The sequence below is a fragment of the Acanthisitta chloris genome, unplaced genomic scaffold, assembly GCF_000695815.1.
Source record: "Acanthisitta chloris isolate BGI_N310 unplaced genomic scaffold, ASM69581v1 scaffold19945, whole genome shotgun sequence".
NCBI lineage: Eukaryota > Metazoa > Chordata > Aves > Passeriformes > Acanthisittidae > Acanthisitta > Acanthisitta chloris.
This window is the reverse complement of record NW_008673403.1, coordinates 88,872-102,691: the sequence shown is the minus strand read 5'-3', so window position 1 is coordinate 102,691 and position 13,820 is coordinate 88,872. Positions and strand designations below refer to the sequence as shown.

General features: G+C 37.9%; 1 protein-coding gene across 1 annotated transcript in view; it reads left to right on the top strand.

Moving 5' to 3' along the window:
* Positions 1-3: 3 nt before the first annotated feature.
* Positions 4-13,820, top strand: part of TRIP11 (thyroid hormone receptor interactor 11) — a gene marked incomplete at its 5' end in the record, with an annotated part of 26,654 nt that continues 12,837 nt past the window's right edge. The window contains 10 exons of the mRNA XM_009074961.1: positions 4-109; positions 2,208-2,284; positions 3,401-3,511; positions 4,577-4,849; positions 5,648-5,716; positions 6,904-7,069; positions 8,251-8,610; positions 8,760-8,800; positions 9,743-9,946; positions 10,976-13,820. The exon at positions 10,976-13,820 is cut by the window's right edge and continues 164 nt beyond it. Coding sequence (XP_009073209.1) covers positions 4-109; positions 2,208-2,284; positions 3,401-3,511; positions 4,577-4,849; positions 5,648-5,716; positions 6,904-7,069; positions 8,251-8,610; positions 8,760-8,800; positions 9,743-9,946; positions 10,976-13,820 — 4,252 coding nt within the window. The remainder of the gene's footprint in view (positions 110-2,207; positions 2,285-3,400; positions 3,512-4,576; positions 4,850-5,647; positions 5,717-6,903; positions 7,070-8,250; positions 8,611-8,759; positions 8,801-9,742; positions 9,947-10,975) is intronic.

Below are 13,820 nucleotides of genomic sequence, written 5' to 3'. Positions count from 1 at the left end.
GGGCTGGGCCAGTCGCTGGGGCAGGTCGGGGACAGCCTGTCGTCGCTGACCGGGCAGATCTCCAGCTTCACCAAGGACATCCTGCTGGAGGGCGCCGAGGAAGTGGGCGGTAAGGGCTGTGTGCTGGGCCTGGTGCCCCCGGCCGAGCCGCGGCTGCTGCCTCCCCAGCGCTGCCTCCTTCTGCTTCTTATTCCGCCCTCAGGACCTGGAGGATAATCATCTTCCCAGGCTGTAATAGCAGAGCTGAGCCTGTGCTAGGCTTAGCGTTGGGAAGTTTGTGAATTTACGTCTAGTGTCGTGTTGATCAGTCAGGAAAACAGACAACACTTCTTCTCCCATTCTCTTTGTTTATCTAAACTTGATTTGTGGCTTTTAGATTGGTTTCATAAAAACTGCAGAGTGGTAGTGTTAGGACAGAGGTTGTTTTGCCACTGGTGTGATCTAAGTCTGACGTGTCACACAGGCAAAGGTCCAGTGTCTCTGACGGGTTTGTTTATGTTTCAGCTGGGCCTGGACAAACCTGTCAGGTTCTGCCATTCTCCCACAGCCAAGCAGGAGAAGAAGGCCATTGTTTTATAGAGGCTAGAATTGTTTCAGAGGCTAGAATTATTTGTATTTAAAACAAAAAGTTAAAACAGACAAAAAGCTGAGCCATCAGACATTCAATAAAGCAGTAGTAAATCCATTCTAGAATACAGGGGTTTCTTTATATTTTTTATAATGCCTTTTTGCTAAGGGTTTTTGACTAACTCTTTAGGGGTTTTTTTCTAGTGTAACAGTTGTGTAATGTAGTAATATGTATCAATAGGTTAATACCACTATTGTTTACCATCTTGTAACTATAACTTACTTGAAAACTTAGCATTCTCAAAACAGTGTTAAGGTTAGCAACCACAGAGAACAGGTAAGACATCTGAATAATCATCTTAAATGTGAAATTAAATAACTCTGCTTGGCTTGCAACCTCTCAGCTGTGAAGCATTGTGAAAGTATTGCATCACTCTTGTGGGAAAGCTGATATTATGGGTCTCATGGAGTTTTAATTACTTTTTTTGGTGCACAGGTAGAGTGCTTAGGATTGAGAAATATATCCTGATAACTGTGAAGCTCTTTCTTTCTCACTTCTCCAAGAGACTTGCTTAGAATTGTGTTACATTTCAGAATCCATATTAGCTTAGTTTAGAAACTTATTTTATACTCCTAAATTGTGCAGTCATCCAGTGTGTTTGTTTTGCTTTTTTAGAAGGTAAATTGTGATTCCAGTTCACACATTTGTGCACTAGTTTGTGCAAAAGAGACTTACTGATGCTCAGTAATGACTTGCAGGTGTACTTCACAGCTGGATACTGCTGTGAACTTCAGTTCCCTAAAACTTTCATAGTATGAGTTATTAGCCTTGAGGGTGTAAAAAATCTAGTGGCATCCAAGTACTCTTCTGTAGACCTTCAATATGCTGTGACCTAAAGAACACTTTTGAAGTAGTTCTTTACATTCTTTTTTTTTTATTTCCTAGTTTTTTATGTTTCCCAGTTTTTACTATTAGCCCTTACATTCAGTGCTCTCACTGTCATCAGAGCTGAAGATGTTGTTTGTGGATTATAGACTATAACATCTTCCATTTCACAGGTTTTTGTGGGTGGATTGTTGTCTCTGCAGTGCTTGAGCTGCATCAGTTTTAAACAACATGTAAGGAATCATGAAATACAATATTTACTTGGGAATTGTATTTATTTCAAATTTTGAAGTGTTGTCAAGGCTAATTTTAGCCAATTGAGGAAGATTTTTTATTCATAAAAGAAAATGTGGTATTTCTGTCCATTAAAAGTGGGACATGGCAGAAGAAAACTTGACATGAGATTACAGAGTAAAACACACGACTGTCACGTCAGGGGCAAAGCCTCAATAAAAAACAGATATGGGGACACAAAGTAGTCAAAACATTTTCATTTCCCTTATTTTAAAGCATAAATCCCTACTAATCTGTTATGTTTTTGACTTAAAACCTAGATAAGAGAGAATTAAATTAGGTTCAGAAAGGCTGTCTGAAAAATAATTCTTACAGTGTTCTGCTAAAAAAGGCTTTACCTAGGAATAAACATTAAAGCAGTCTAAAGTAAGATGTGTGTTAGTAACTGTGGTCTTAGATGATGTCTGCTTCACGGATTAAAAGGATTTTAATAAAAATGAAAATTTTCACTTTCTTTCAGATGCAGCAACAGAACTCCATGTGTCCAATTCCAGACTCAGAGAAATAGAAAGTATTAATGCAGCACAAAAGTTTGAAGTAAGAAATTTTGGAGCACTATCGTAATTAAATGCAATGCATAACATTTGTCTTGTGTAAAGATGAACTATTGCCCTGAAGTTGCTTGTCCCTGGGTAAATCTAGAAATAAGGATGACAATGGTGTTAGAATGTGACTGCTTTTTAGTGACACACTGTCATCTCAGGGAGGTACATTTGTTCATTGGAGTATGCATGGAATGCAGGTTTTCATCTTTTGCTAACTGCTGTGTCCTCTGACAACCTGCCTATTGTGTAGACTTGGACTGCAGCGATAGACTTGGCTCTGAAAAGCCTGCAAATACAAAATCTCTTAAAATTTCCGACATTTTAGCTAGTAAAGAGTTAAAATTGGCTTACAGTGTTTTGTATATGACCACAGATAAAAGCAGATGTAGGGTGCCTGCCTATGCAAGACAGCATGTCTCTTGCAGCAAGCTTCAGGGTATAGAGTGTGTGTTCCTTGGTGCAGTGCTCTTTCTGTTCCCTGCTGTGTAGTCATTTTGACACAGCTGCAGATGTTCCTGCTCTTCCTAAACTGGTTAGAAATGCCATGTGCCCCTGTGGGAAGTGACTCTGTACTTTTACAAAGGACTTGTTGTTCTTGTGACTTTATTTATGTCTCTAAACCAACAACGTTCAGGTATGTCTTCAGCCCTCAAGAGCACTGTGAAGTTAAGATAGTAATTTGGGGATGTAACTGTTCCTGCTGGTCCTTTTTGTAGTTTCTTGCCATCAGCTATTGGGCAATGTCAGTGTGAGAATACTGGATATTAGCTCCAGTTTGTGCCTTATGGCTGTTCCTAGATTTCACCTGTGGATCACACTGAGATGGAATTCTGCCCTGACTTTTAATTCATGGCATTTACCTCTGGTCATCGCAAACCTTTTTTTCTGAAAGTGAGCTGGAGTCCATGCTATGCAAAGACAGAAAGGTTGGACATGAACATGATTTGGGGCCCACACTTGAACATTACTGTTTCTGCTGCGTGTTTTGAGTGAAATAGCATTATAAATTTACACAAATTTATTTCTTTACTGTTCAGTGGCCTTACACTTCTCCAATTCTGTAAGAGCTGTCCTGAGTTTACCAACATTCTTTTCTCATTTTCGCCAGAATGATAGACTAAAAAAGGTCTGCAGTGACTTGGAAGAAAAGCATGAAGCAGCAGAGCTGCAGATCAAGCAGTTATCTGTAGAGTACCGCAATCAGCTTCAGCAGAAAGAGGTAGGACACAGAGTAAAGCATCTCAGTAAGCATGTCCAAAAAACTTACCTGACATGCTGTTTAATTTCTTTGTTCTAGTATCTGTGCTCTTTCAGTGGAAGTACTGATCCCAGTTGTGGTTCCTTGGTTTGTTAGGGTAGAGATTGGGAGACTAAGACACGTTTCATTGAATCATGTAATGGAAGCAGAGCTGCCAGGAGATAGTTGAGACTCTCTGGGAATGTCATGCAGCTGTCAGAATGTCTGTTGTTTCTGGAAGCACTGTGAGAAAAGACACTCAGCTGCTTTGTATTTCTGACTCAGTTATCTCTAAGGAAGGCAACAGGAGCACATTCTCCTTTGAAGCGGTTGCTTTGTCTGTAGATATCATTATTTATCTTAACATACACAATTAGAAGGAACAGAGCTAGGTTGCAAAGTTTGTGAAATGTCCCTTTGTGACGGAAACATCAGCCTTATAACCTGCTGTGTAAAGTGAGATGTCATAGCCTTTTAAATGAGGAAAGTTGCCAGCGTGCCTAGAGTTACACAAAAGGAGTTTTATTTCTGCATTATTTGTAAATGCATGTGGGAACTAGAGGAAGCAGAATTTTGAGATGTATAGAGTTCTGCTTGTTAAATACAGTAACAGAATTGTTAGAAGAAAATTGCATGCAGCTAGTTTCACTTTATTGGAAATAAGTTTTCAATACACTGACTCGTTAAGCACAACAATAAATCGAGTGTAGTAAAAAGAATTGGGGAAGCATCATTTATTGCTTAACTTTGATATCTGAACACTCTCTTTATATAGTTAAATGTTTTGTATAACCTGTTAGCCTGAGTCTTGCTCTAGTACTTATGTACCCTGGCTGCTAAAAACATGTTCTTGTTGAGGCACTTTATATATAACCATTAGGAGAGGGTTTGGGGGTTTTTGCCTTTCCTTTTTAGTGAAAGTGATCAGTAATTTGTGCTGGGGGGAGTTGTTTAGTTGGTTTGCATTTCATAAAGCCACATAGGGTAAAGTAGAGTGTATTTTGATGCTCTTCTTATTCAAACAGTGCATTTTATTTTTATATCCAGGTGGAAATCAGCCATCTAAAAGCCAGACAGAATGCACTACAGGAACAGCTGCAGAAAGTACAGGCAGCTGCTCAGACTGCACAGTTAGGAGCAGTCTTGTCACCAGCCACTGCATCAGCCTCCTATGTTTCAGGGGTCAGACATTCCTCAGGTTTTGAAGGAGATGACATGGATTTTGGAGATGTGATCTGGTCACAACAAGAAATAAACAGATTGTCCAATGAAGTTTCTAGGCTTGAATCTGAGGTTGACCACTGGAAGCAGATTGCACTGGTAAGTGGTTTCCCTTTATCTTGCCCTTTCCTCTCCTCTCCAAATTATCATTTGCATTGCATTTGGTGTTTTTATAGTTGATCTTTTGAGAGTTCATGCTGAAAAATTTCTAGAAGCAACATGTTTTGGCAGAAAAGCTGAAACCAAATGCTGAAACGTTTCTTGCTGTCACATGACTAGGGACACATTCAGTGACCAACTTCCATATGCTTTTTTTGTGATGCTTTTGTGCATGATTTGTCAGTTTAGGTAAAGGGTTTCATAAACGTTCACCTAGAATGCCACTACAGGGTTTTATTTTTGTGCAGCCTTTTGAAAAAGTGATTATTTATTGATAGCACAATACTGTTCAAAGTCATAGTTGGATACTTGCATACTGGTTTTACTAGCTCTTTTCTCAGTCCTTGATGTGTCAGTTATAATTCGTGCTCTGTTGAGACTAGAAAGAGTATAATCTTTAAAGCTGTCGTTGCTGTGAGTCACCATTTTTCAAACTATAGCCTGATTTCAGAGCTATTTCCCATGTGGAAATACTCAAAATTATGCAATTCTGTTGTCTAATTAAGTGCAATAACATCCCCCACTGCAAACTAGTACACATTTGCATGCAGTAATACAAACCCATGGGAAAAGAAAATGTTTCCATTAAAATATCACTTTTAAAATCGGAATTACTGGGGATTTTAATTTTGCTTCATGTTAGGTTTGTTGATTTTTACTTTTGCGTACCAATAGAGGAGGTACTTGCACGCAAAGTACAATTCTTTCACACAGATGTGTGGTTTTTTCTTTTCTCAGTCTTCCAAAGTGCAAGGCACAAATGATGCTGAGCAAAGTGAAATATGCAAACTGCAAAATATTGTTAAGGTAAGATGACAAACTAGTCTTCGCTTATCCTTTATTCTTCATGGGTTTGCATATGGTCAGGTGACTTGTAAATATTTTAACTCACACTTAACAGTATTAAAAATGCATATGAGCATGTAATAGCACAGCAACACTTCAGTCAGCAGTGCAATATTTAGAGCCAGTTACTCTGAGAAAGAGATTTCACATGATTTGATTAATATAGTATATAAGCTTGAAAGAACGACAGTAGTATTTATGAGGGCAAATCACTTTATGAAGCTGTTGACCTATGAGACTGAATTTTAGATACACAAAATAATTTATCCCTCCTCAGAAACATCTTACCTTTTTTTCATTGGACATGAAAATATGGATTTGCATGTCGTCCTTGAAAGTTACTAGAAATATGTCCTAGTGTATCCACGTCCTATCTAAAACTTGTAATCTTTACATTGAGGCCACACCTTGAATACTGTGTTCAATTCTGGGCCACTCAGTTCAGGAAGGATATTGAGGTGCTGGAACAGGTCCAGAGAAGAGCAACGAGGCTGGTGAAGGGATTCGAGCACAAGTGCTATGAGGAGAGGCTGAGGGAGCTGGGGGTGTTCAGCCTGGAGAAGAGGAGGCTCAGGGGAGACTCCATCACCCTCTACAACTCCCTGACAGGAGGTTGGAGTCAGGTGGGGGTTGGTCTCTTCTCCCAGGCAACCAGCAGCAGGACAAGAGGGCACAGACTCAAGCTCTGCAAGGGAAGGTTTAGGTTGGATATTAGGAAGAGATTTTTTACAGAGAGAGCGATCAGGCATTGGAATGTGCTGCCCAGGGAGGTGGTGGATTCACCATCCCTGAGACTGGATGTGGCACTTAGTGCCATGGTCTAGTGACCACAGTAGGGTTGGACTCGGTGATCTTGGAGGTCTCTTCCAACCCACTTCATTCTTTGATACATTGGTTTAATATTCGTTGTTGTGTAAAGCATACTATTTGTGTAAACATATTTTTTAAGGAATTTCTTTTAACATGTTTCAAAAAACCCAAATCAACAAAAGCCAAGAAACTTGACCCCTCCTGTGAGAAATCCTTTAAGAATCCTTTAATTTGACTAGGAAAAACCTTTTTCTTTCTTTTGTATTGTACTGTTTCTTTCTAAAGGTGCTGTGCTTTATTTTGCTATTTTGTTTCTCTAATGATTTTTTTTTTTTTAGGAGCTCAAACAGAATTTAAGTCAAGAACTAGATGAACACCAGCATGAGCTTTCAGTATTGCAGGATGCACACAGACAAAAGTTAGTAGAGATCAGTCGTCGACACCGAGAAGAACTGAGTGAATATGAAGAGCGAATTGGGGAACTTGAGAGTCGGTTACAGCAAGGTCTTTGTCACCACATGCTTTCTCTTCTATTTCATGTAGATGAATTTGGGTTAAAGCATCGAATATGCATGTAGCAGTGTAGTAGATATCAAATACGTGATGTTTGGGAATTTGAATTTCAACTTCAGTTCCGCTTCATGTTTAAGACATGTGTCCTGTATTTCTATTTGCTCTGGTTGGCTTGAGCACTGGAATGACAGCATTGCATCTTCTGATGTATATCAGTCTGGAGGGTGTTTTTCCATATGTGTCACTTGTTGTGCTCTAAATTCTACACTTTCTAGGTTTTTTTTTCAGCTTACACCTAATATAGGTGTGGATGAGACATACAGAATCAAAGATAAGGAAATATCAGCACAAAACTAATTTTGATGAGAAGTACTATGTACCAGTTGGGTTACTTGACAAAAGCTCAAAGATTGGGTAGTAAGGAACTGGAACAGGTTGCCCAGAGAAGTTGTGGATGCCCCATTCCTGGAAGTGTTCAAGGCCAGGTTGGATGGGGCCCTGAGCAACCTGATCTAGTGGGTGACAGCTCTGCCCATGGCACAGGTGTTGAAATTAGGTGATCTTTAGGGTCCCTTCCAACCCAAAGCATGCTGAGATTCTGTGATTGCCATAAGGATGACGCCTTAGTCTGTGGCATGGCTAAAATGTAGAGGCTCAGTAGTTCCCACAATAATTCCCACGAAGTTCCCAAATTCCCTAAAAATAGTCATGTCAATTCGGTTTCCTTTAGGGGCTTCTTTGCACAAATATATAAGATTTGCCTGTAAACCTCTATTTTATTATCTCTTAAAATTTGAACTTTTAAGGAGTATATACTCTCATTTTGGAACAGAGATCCATTCCCTTCTTGGAAATAAGGGAAATATTTTCACAGCCTCTTAAATCTTCTCACCAAGAGAGATAGGGATCAAGTATATTTTAACTAAATTATGAACAAGTCTTGCAACACTTACCTTTTAAAATTATTTTGAGCCAGGCATGTGTACATATTTGAGGAGCTACTTATCAAACCAGTAATATGTCTAGTATAGCTTCAATTGCTAATCCTGTTGATGATGATCATGTCTTCTATCTCCCTCTGTCAGGGGAAGAAGTGGAGAAAGAGATTTAAGTAAAAGATCTGGAGTGATGGTTTTGGTTGGTATTGCTAATAATCTTTTTTTGCCTTGTAGATGGTGTGAGTGGTGATGCCACAGATGACTCTAAAATTACTGAACGGAAAAACAGTCCACAGAGTCTAGAAGGAGGAAAAGTGGAAGAGTTGCAGGTTGTAAAGGACCTAGAGGATGAAATAAGAAAATTAAATCACGAATTGTCTTCTGCCAAAGCAGAAAACCAAAATCTTCTGAAAGAGCAAGAACTGGCAAAGCTAGAAAAAATCCAAATAGCACAAGATTATGAGAAGCTTAAATCTGACTTTAGTGTGCTTCAAAGATCTGTGGCAGAGCAAGATGATCTCTTGAAAGAACAGAAGATCCAATCAAAGACATCACTTCCACAAGATGTTGTCAGACTACAGCAAGCACTGACAGGTATGGAGATCATTATTTTTTAATTATTATTATATCCCAAGATGCTGTGAAACTCTTCTTATCCATTGGGGCAAGGTGGGAGAACGGGTTGGTTTTATTGTTGCTTGAAAAGCAGTAAAATAGAGTATTTTATTTGTTTTCTTTTACAGAAGCAGAAAATGAAATAGCAAGACTTTCCAGTTTAAATCAGGTAAAGCAGTTTCTAAATTAAGCCAACAAAAAAGGTTCGTAACAATAATAACTGATGGAAAACACACATTTTGGCATTGTATGTTTTTTGCAGCATTCACACTTTTACATAAATAACGTCATAATCAAAGTTTAATTCTGTAATTACATGTGAAATTGATAGAAACAATGTATTTTTACTCATGAAACTCCACAGTGTACTATGTGAGGTGGAACTCCACTAGTTTTGTTTATCATATTGCTACTTAGGCAGCTGGAACATTTGTTTTTGAAGTATTAATGGTACATTTGGTAGAATTTGTCATTTTTCATTTTTACTTTGGCATGTTTCAGTTTTGGCATCAGTTGTAAAATATCTCTTCCATGTAGCACTCTTAATAATACTACAGTCCCTCTTACTGATGAAGTTAAATAGTTGAACATGCATTTTCTCTGGAACACACCTTTGGTTTTTCGCAGCATTGACTTTATGAACTCTCAGACTTGGTTTGGTTTGGTTTACTGTGTATCCAATAGTATTTTTTGTCTGCAATCTTCTGTGTTTTGCCTGCAGTCAAGGGTTGCCATAGCATTTTTCATAATGATCTTATTCAGGTGTCCTTGATTAAAACTTCCTGTCTCGCTGTGTATGTTTAGGGTATGTCTTGCTGATAAAGTAGTTTATCCCAGCTGTCAATCCATACCTCAGGGGGGATGTAACTTCTTACCATACCATGGCTTTTTGTGCAGAAGCTTTGTAAACTGCACTCCTAAACTAAGTGATGTATGTCATGTGTAGTATGAATGGTGGAGGCAAATACTTCACCATGAAATTCATGTAGGCTGAGAGGTTCTGACATAAGAAGACATGCTTTATTTTGTATTGAGGGGGGAAAGGAAACTCAAAGCAGTTCATAAATTCCAGCAAGATAAAGTCTAATCTTTATTTCTTTTTTATCTTGAGGGCCTTGAGAAGGAACTGACAGATGCACAACATAAACATGAGAATATTCTTTCTTTGAGTACTGAGGATCAGAATTCAGAATTAAGTCAGTTAAGACAAGATTTGGAAAGGAAAGAACATGAATTAAATGAAAGTGTTGCTGAAAGAGAAACATTAATAGCAGAGTTGGAAGAACTAGACAAGCAAAACCAAGAAGCTACTCAGGTAACAAATACTGCAAGTAATTATTGAACTGCGAGAATAAATGTTTAGATTTCTCTGTGTGTGTTTATCTTCTAAGTTCATCTTTGAACATAGTAGAGAAATAAAAGTTACTCTCTGAGGCTTAAAAAGAATATTTGGGCCAGTATTTCTCCATATCTACTGTCTCAATGTGAGATTCTGAAGTGCAGGAAACACACTTGTTATGGACAGAGCAATAATATAGCATGTCAGATATCTGTAAGGGATGTTACTTTACAAAGTCAGTTAAACACTACCTGATTTTTCATTGCAAGACTTCTGATGGAATTTATCCTGCTGATACTTTGATTTGTCTTAAGACTGTATGCATTGCATGAGTGATTTCTTGAAACTTTTTTCCTGTCATAATTTTAATTATCTTGAATATTCAAGTTACTTTATTCCAAGTCCTTTATAATACAGCATTCGTGGACGACAAAAGGTCACCAACTATATAAAAATTAAATTATGCTTTTTTTGTCACTGTTCTGATATATTTGACCTGTAAACTTACAGTTGTAAGCCATGTGTTTTCAGTATAGGTTTAGACTATGCAATTGAACACTTGAAACGTTTTCCTATGAAATTAATCCAAACAAGTGTGTTTAAAAATAAGCTCAAACAAGAAGCTGAAAATAGAATATACAGATATTTTAAATGTAATGCTGCCCTTTTTTAAGCAGCAGGTGTTTGCTGCATTCCAGCGGCCTTGACAAATTCTGGCAGTGCTTTTTTTTAGGTAGTTCTGGTTTTTTGTTCCTTAGGCAGTTAGGGTTCTTTTAGGGGATGTGGTCTTCCTTTTTTTAGTGAGATGTAACCTATCCCTATTTGATAATTTGGTTTTAATTAACTTAGTATTGACTAGTTAATACTACTTGCCAACTTAAGTTGGCAACTAAGAAATATTTTTGTTTCCTCTCAGGTGTTTTTTATTGCTTAGAGGATAAAAATGAAATGCATAGTTTGGCTGGTTCTCCTGTCCTAATGAATTCTTTTTTCTGTTCATTTCAGCATATGATTACACTGAAAGAGCAGCTGTCAAAACAACACACAGAAACTGACAGTATCATCAAACAGCTGAAATCTGACATAGATTTTGAAAGAAAGAAAGTATCAGAATTAGAAACTGAGAAGATGAAAACTATGAAAGAGTTAGATAGTGAGAAAGAAAAACTAAGCAAATGTTCATATGCACTTAATGATTTGCATATGGTTAAGCAGCAGCTACAAGATAATATTAAAGATCTTCAGGAACAATTAAGGAAAGCCCAGGACTGTAATTTGCACAGTAAAAAGGAAATTGGAGAGTTGCAGCAGAGGCTAAAAGAAAGAGAGGAGGAACTTTGTGTATCCTTGAGCAAGTTAACAGAAAAAAGCAGTGAGGAATCTCACACTCGTCAAGATCTGATTCTGAAAGAAAGAGAAGAAGAAATTGCAAAACTACGGAATGACATTTCAGAAAACAGACAACTAAATGAAGACTTAGAGAAATCTCTGTCTAATCTCAGAACAGAACATGGAAAGCTGATAGCAGACATTGAAGAACTAAAACAAGAGTTGAGTGAGAAAAATAAAGTTTACTTGGAAAAAGACACTGTTGTGGAGGCTTTGAAATTGGAAAAAAGACAATTAGAGAGTGAATTAAACCAGACAGAGAAGAGGCTTTTGGAACAAGCAGATAAGTACAAGCAAACTATTGAGGAATTGTCAAAGGCACGTAGTATGGACACCACAGCATTGCAGCTTGAGCATGAGCGCCTGGTTAAACTCCATCAGGAGAAAGACTTTAAGATTGCTGACCTTCAAAGGAGCATTGAGCAGATGGAAAGTGACCAACAAGAAACAAAAGAGATGTTGACTACCACCTTAGGAGGACAAAAGCAGTTGACAGATCTCCTAAAAGAGAAAGAAGTATTTATTGAAAAGTACAAAAATGAAGCCTTACAGGTGAAGCAGGAACTTGAGGAATATATGAAAATGTCAAAAAGGCAGGATGTCTTAAAACAGAACTTGGAGGAAAAAGATAGAAATCTTGCAGTCATGAAGGAAGAAAATAATCATTTGAAAGAAGAAATCGAACGCCTTAAGGATCAGCAAAGTAGATCTACACCTGTGGTTGAGCCTAAAACTTTAGATATTATTATTGAACTTGAAAGTGAAGTAACACAGTTAAAAGTGATAAAGACTAATCTTGAAGAAGAAATAGAAGTTCACAAAAAAACAATAGAAGATCAGAATCAAACCACAGTGAAACTTCAACAGTCCTTGCAGGAGCAGCGAAAGGAAATTGACGAGTCCAAGTTCCAGTGTGAGCAAATGAATGTCACACATAAAAGGCTCTTTTTAGAGAAAGACGAGGAAATTAGAAATTTGCAGAAAACAATTGAACAAATTAAAACTCAGTTGCACAAAGAGAGGCAGATTATTCAGACTGATTCTTCTGATCTTTTCCAGGAAACCAAAGTTCAGACTCTTAATGGAGAAAATGGAAATGAAAAACATGACTTATCTAAAGGTGAAATTGAAAGGCTGGTAAAAGGTATCAAAGAAAGGGAGATGGAGATTAAGCTTCTAAATGAGAAGAATGTTTCTCTAAGTCAGCAGATTGATCAGTTGTCTAAGGATGAAGTTGGTAAACTTACTCGGATCATTCAAGAGAAGGATTTAGAAATACAAGCTCTCAATGCTAGAGTTTCCTCGTCTTCCTATAGGCAAGATGTTCTTTGCCTTCAGCAGCAGCTGCAAGCTTATGTTATGGAAAGAGAGCAAGTACTAGCAGTTCTAAGTGAAAAGACAAGAGAAAACAGTCAGTTAAAAACAGAGTATCGTAATATCATGGACATGGTCGCTGCTAAAGAAGCAGCTTTGGTGAGGCTGCAAGAGGAGAATCAGAAGTTATCGAATAGATCTGAAAACAGCAGCCAAGACATGTCTAGAGAAACTATTCAGAATTTATCCCGTATCATTCGAGAGAAAGATATTGAAATAGATGCTCTAAGTCAAAAATGCCAAACCTTATTGACTGTCTTGCAGACATCCAGTGCAGGTGCTGATAATGGGTCAGGAGGGGTGAACAGTAACCAGTTTGAGGAACTTCTACAAGAACGTGATAAACTGAAACAGCAAGTAAAGAAAATGGAAGAGTGGAAACAGCAAGTAATAACCACAGTTCAGAACATGCAGCACGAGTCAGCTCACCTCCAAGAAGAGTTACAGAAGCTTCAAGCACAAATTTCAGTTGAAAGTGATAGTACATCGAAGTTGCAGGTAGATTATAATGGCTTGATTCAGAGTTATGAACAGAATGAGAAAAAGCTGAAAAGCTTCAGTCAGGAATTAGCACAAGTTCAACACAGCATAGGACAGCTTTGTAACACCAAGGATCTTCTCCTGAGTAAACTTGATTTGGTAACACCCTCTGTGGCAACAGCTTCTACTGTTTCACAGCCTTCAGGTGTTCAGTACAGTCCACCTGAAGTACTCAGTGATGAGTGTAAACTCCTTCGAAATGAGTTGGAACAGCTGAAAAAAAAGTTGCAAGAAAAAGATTCAACTATTAGGACTCTCCAGGAAAACAACCAGCGATTGTCTGATTCTGTGGCTACAGCATCAGAGATTGAAAGAAAGAGTCAAGAAGGGGCTGAGTCAGAGATGAGGCAGATCAGAGAAAAACATGATGTCTTACAGAAATCACTTAGGGAAAAAGACATCTTAATTAAATCTAAAAGTGATCAGTTACTGTCTGTGAGTGAGAATCTCAGTAACAAAGAAAATGAAAATGAGCTTTTGAAGCAAGCTGTGACTAATCTAAAGGAAAGAAATTTAATTTTAGAAATGGACATTCGAAAACTGAAAG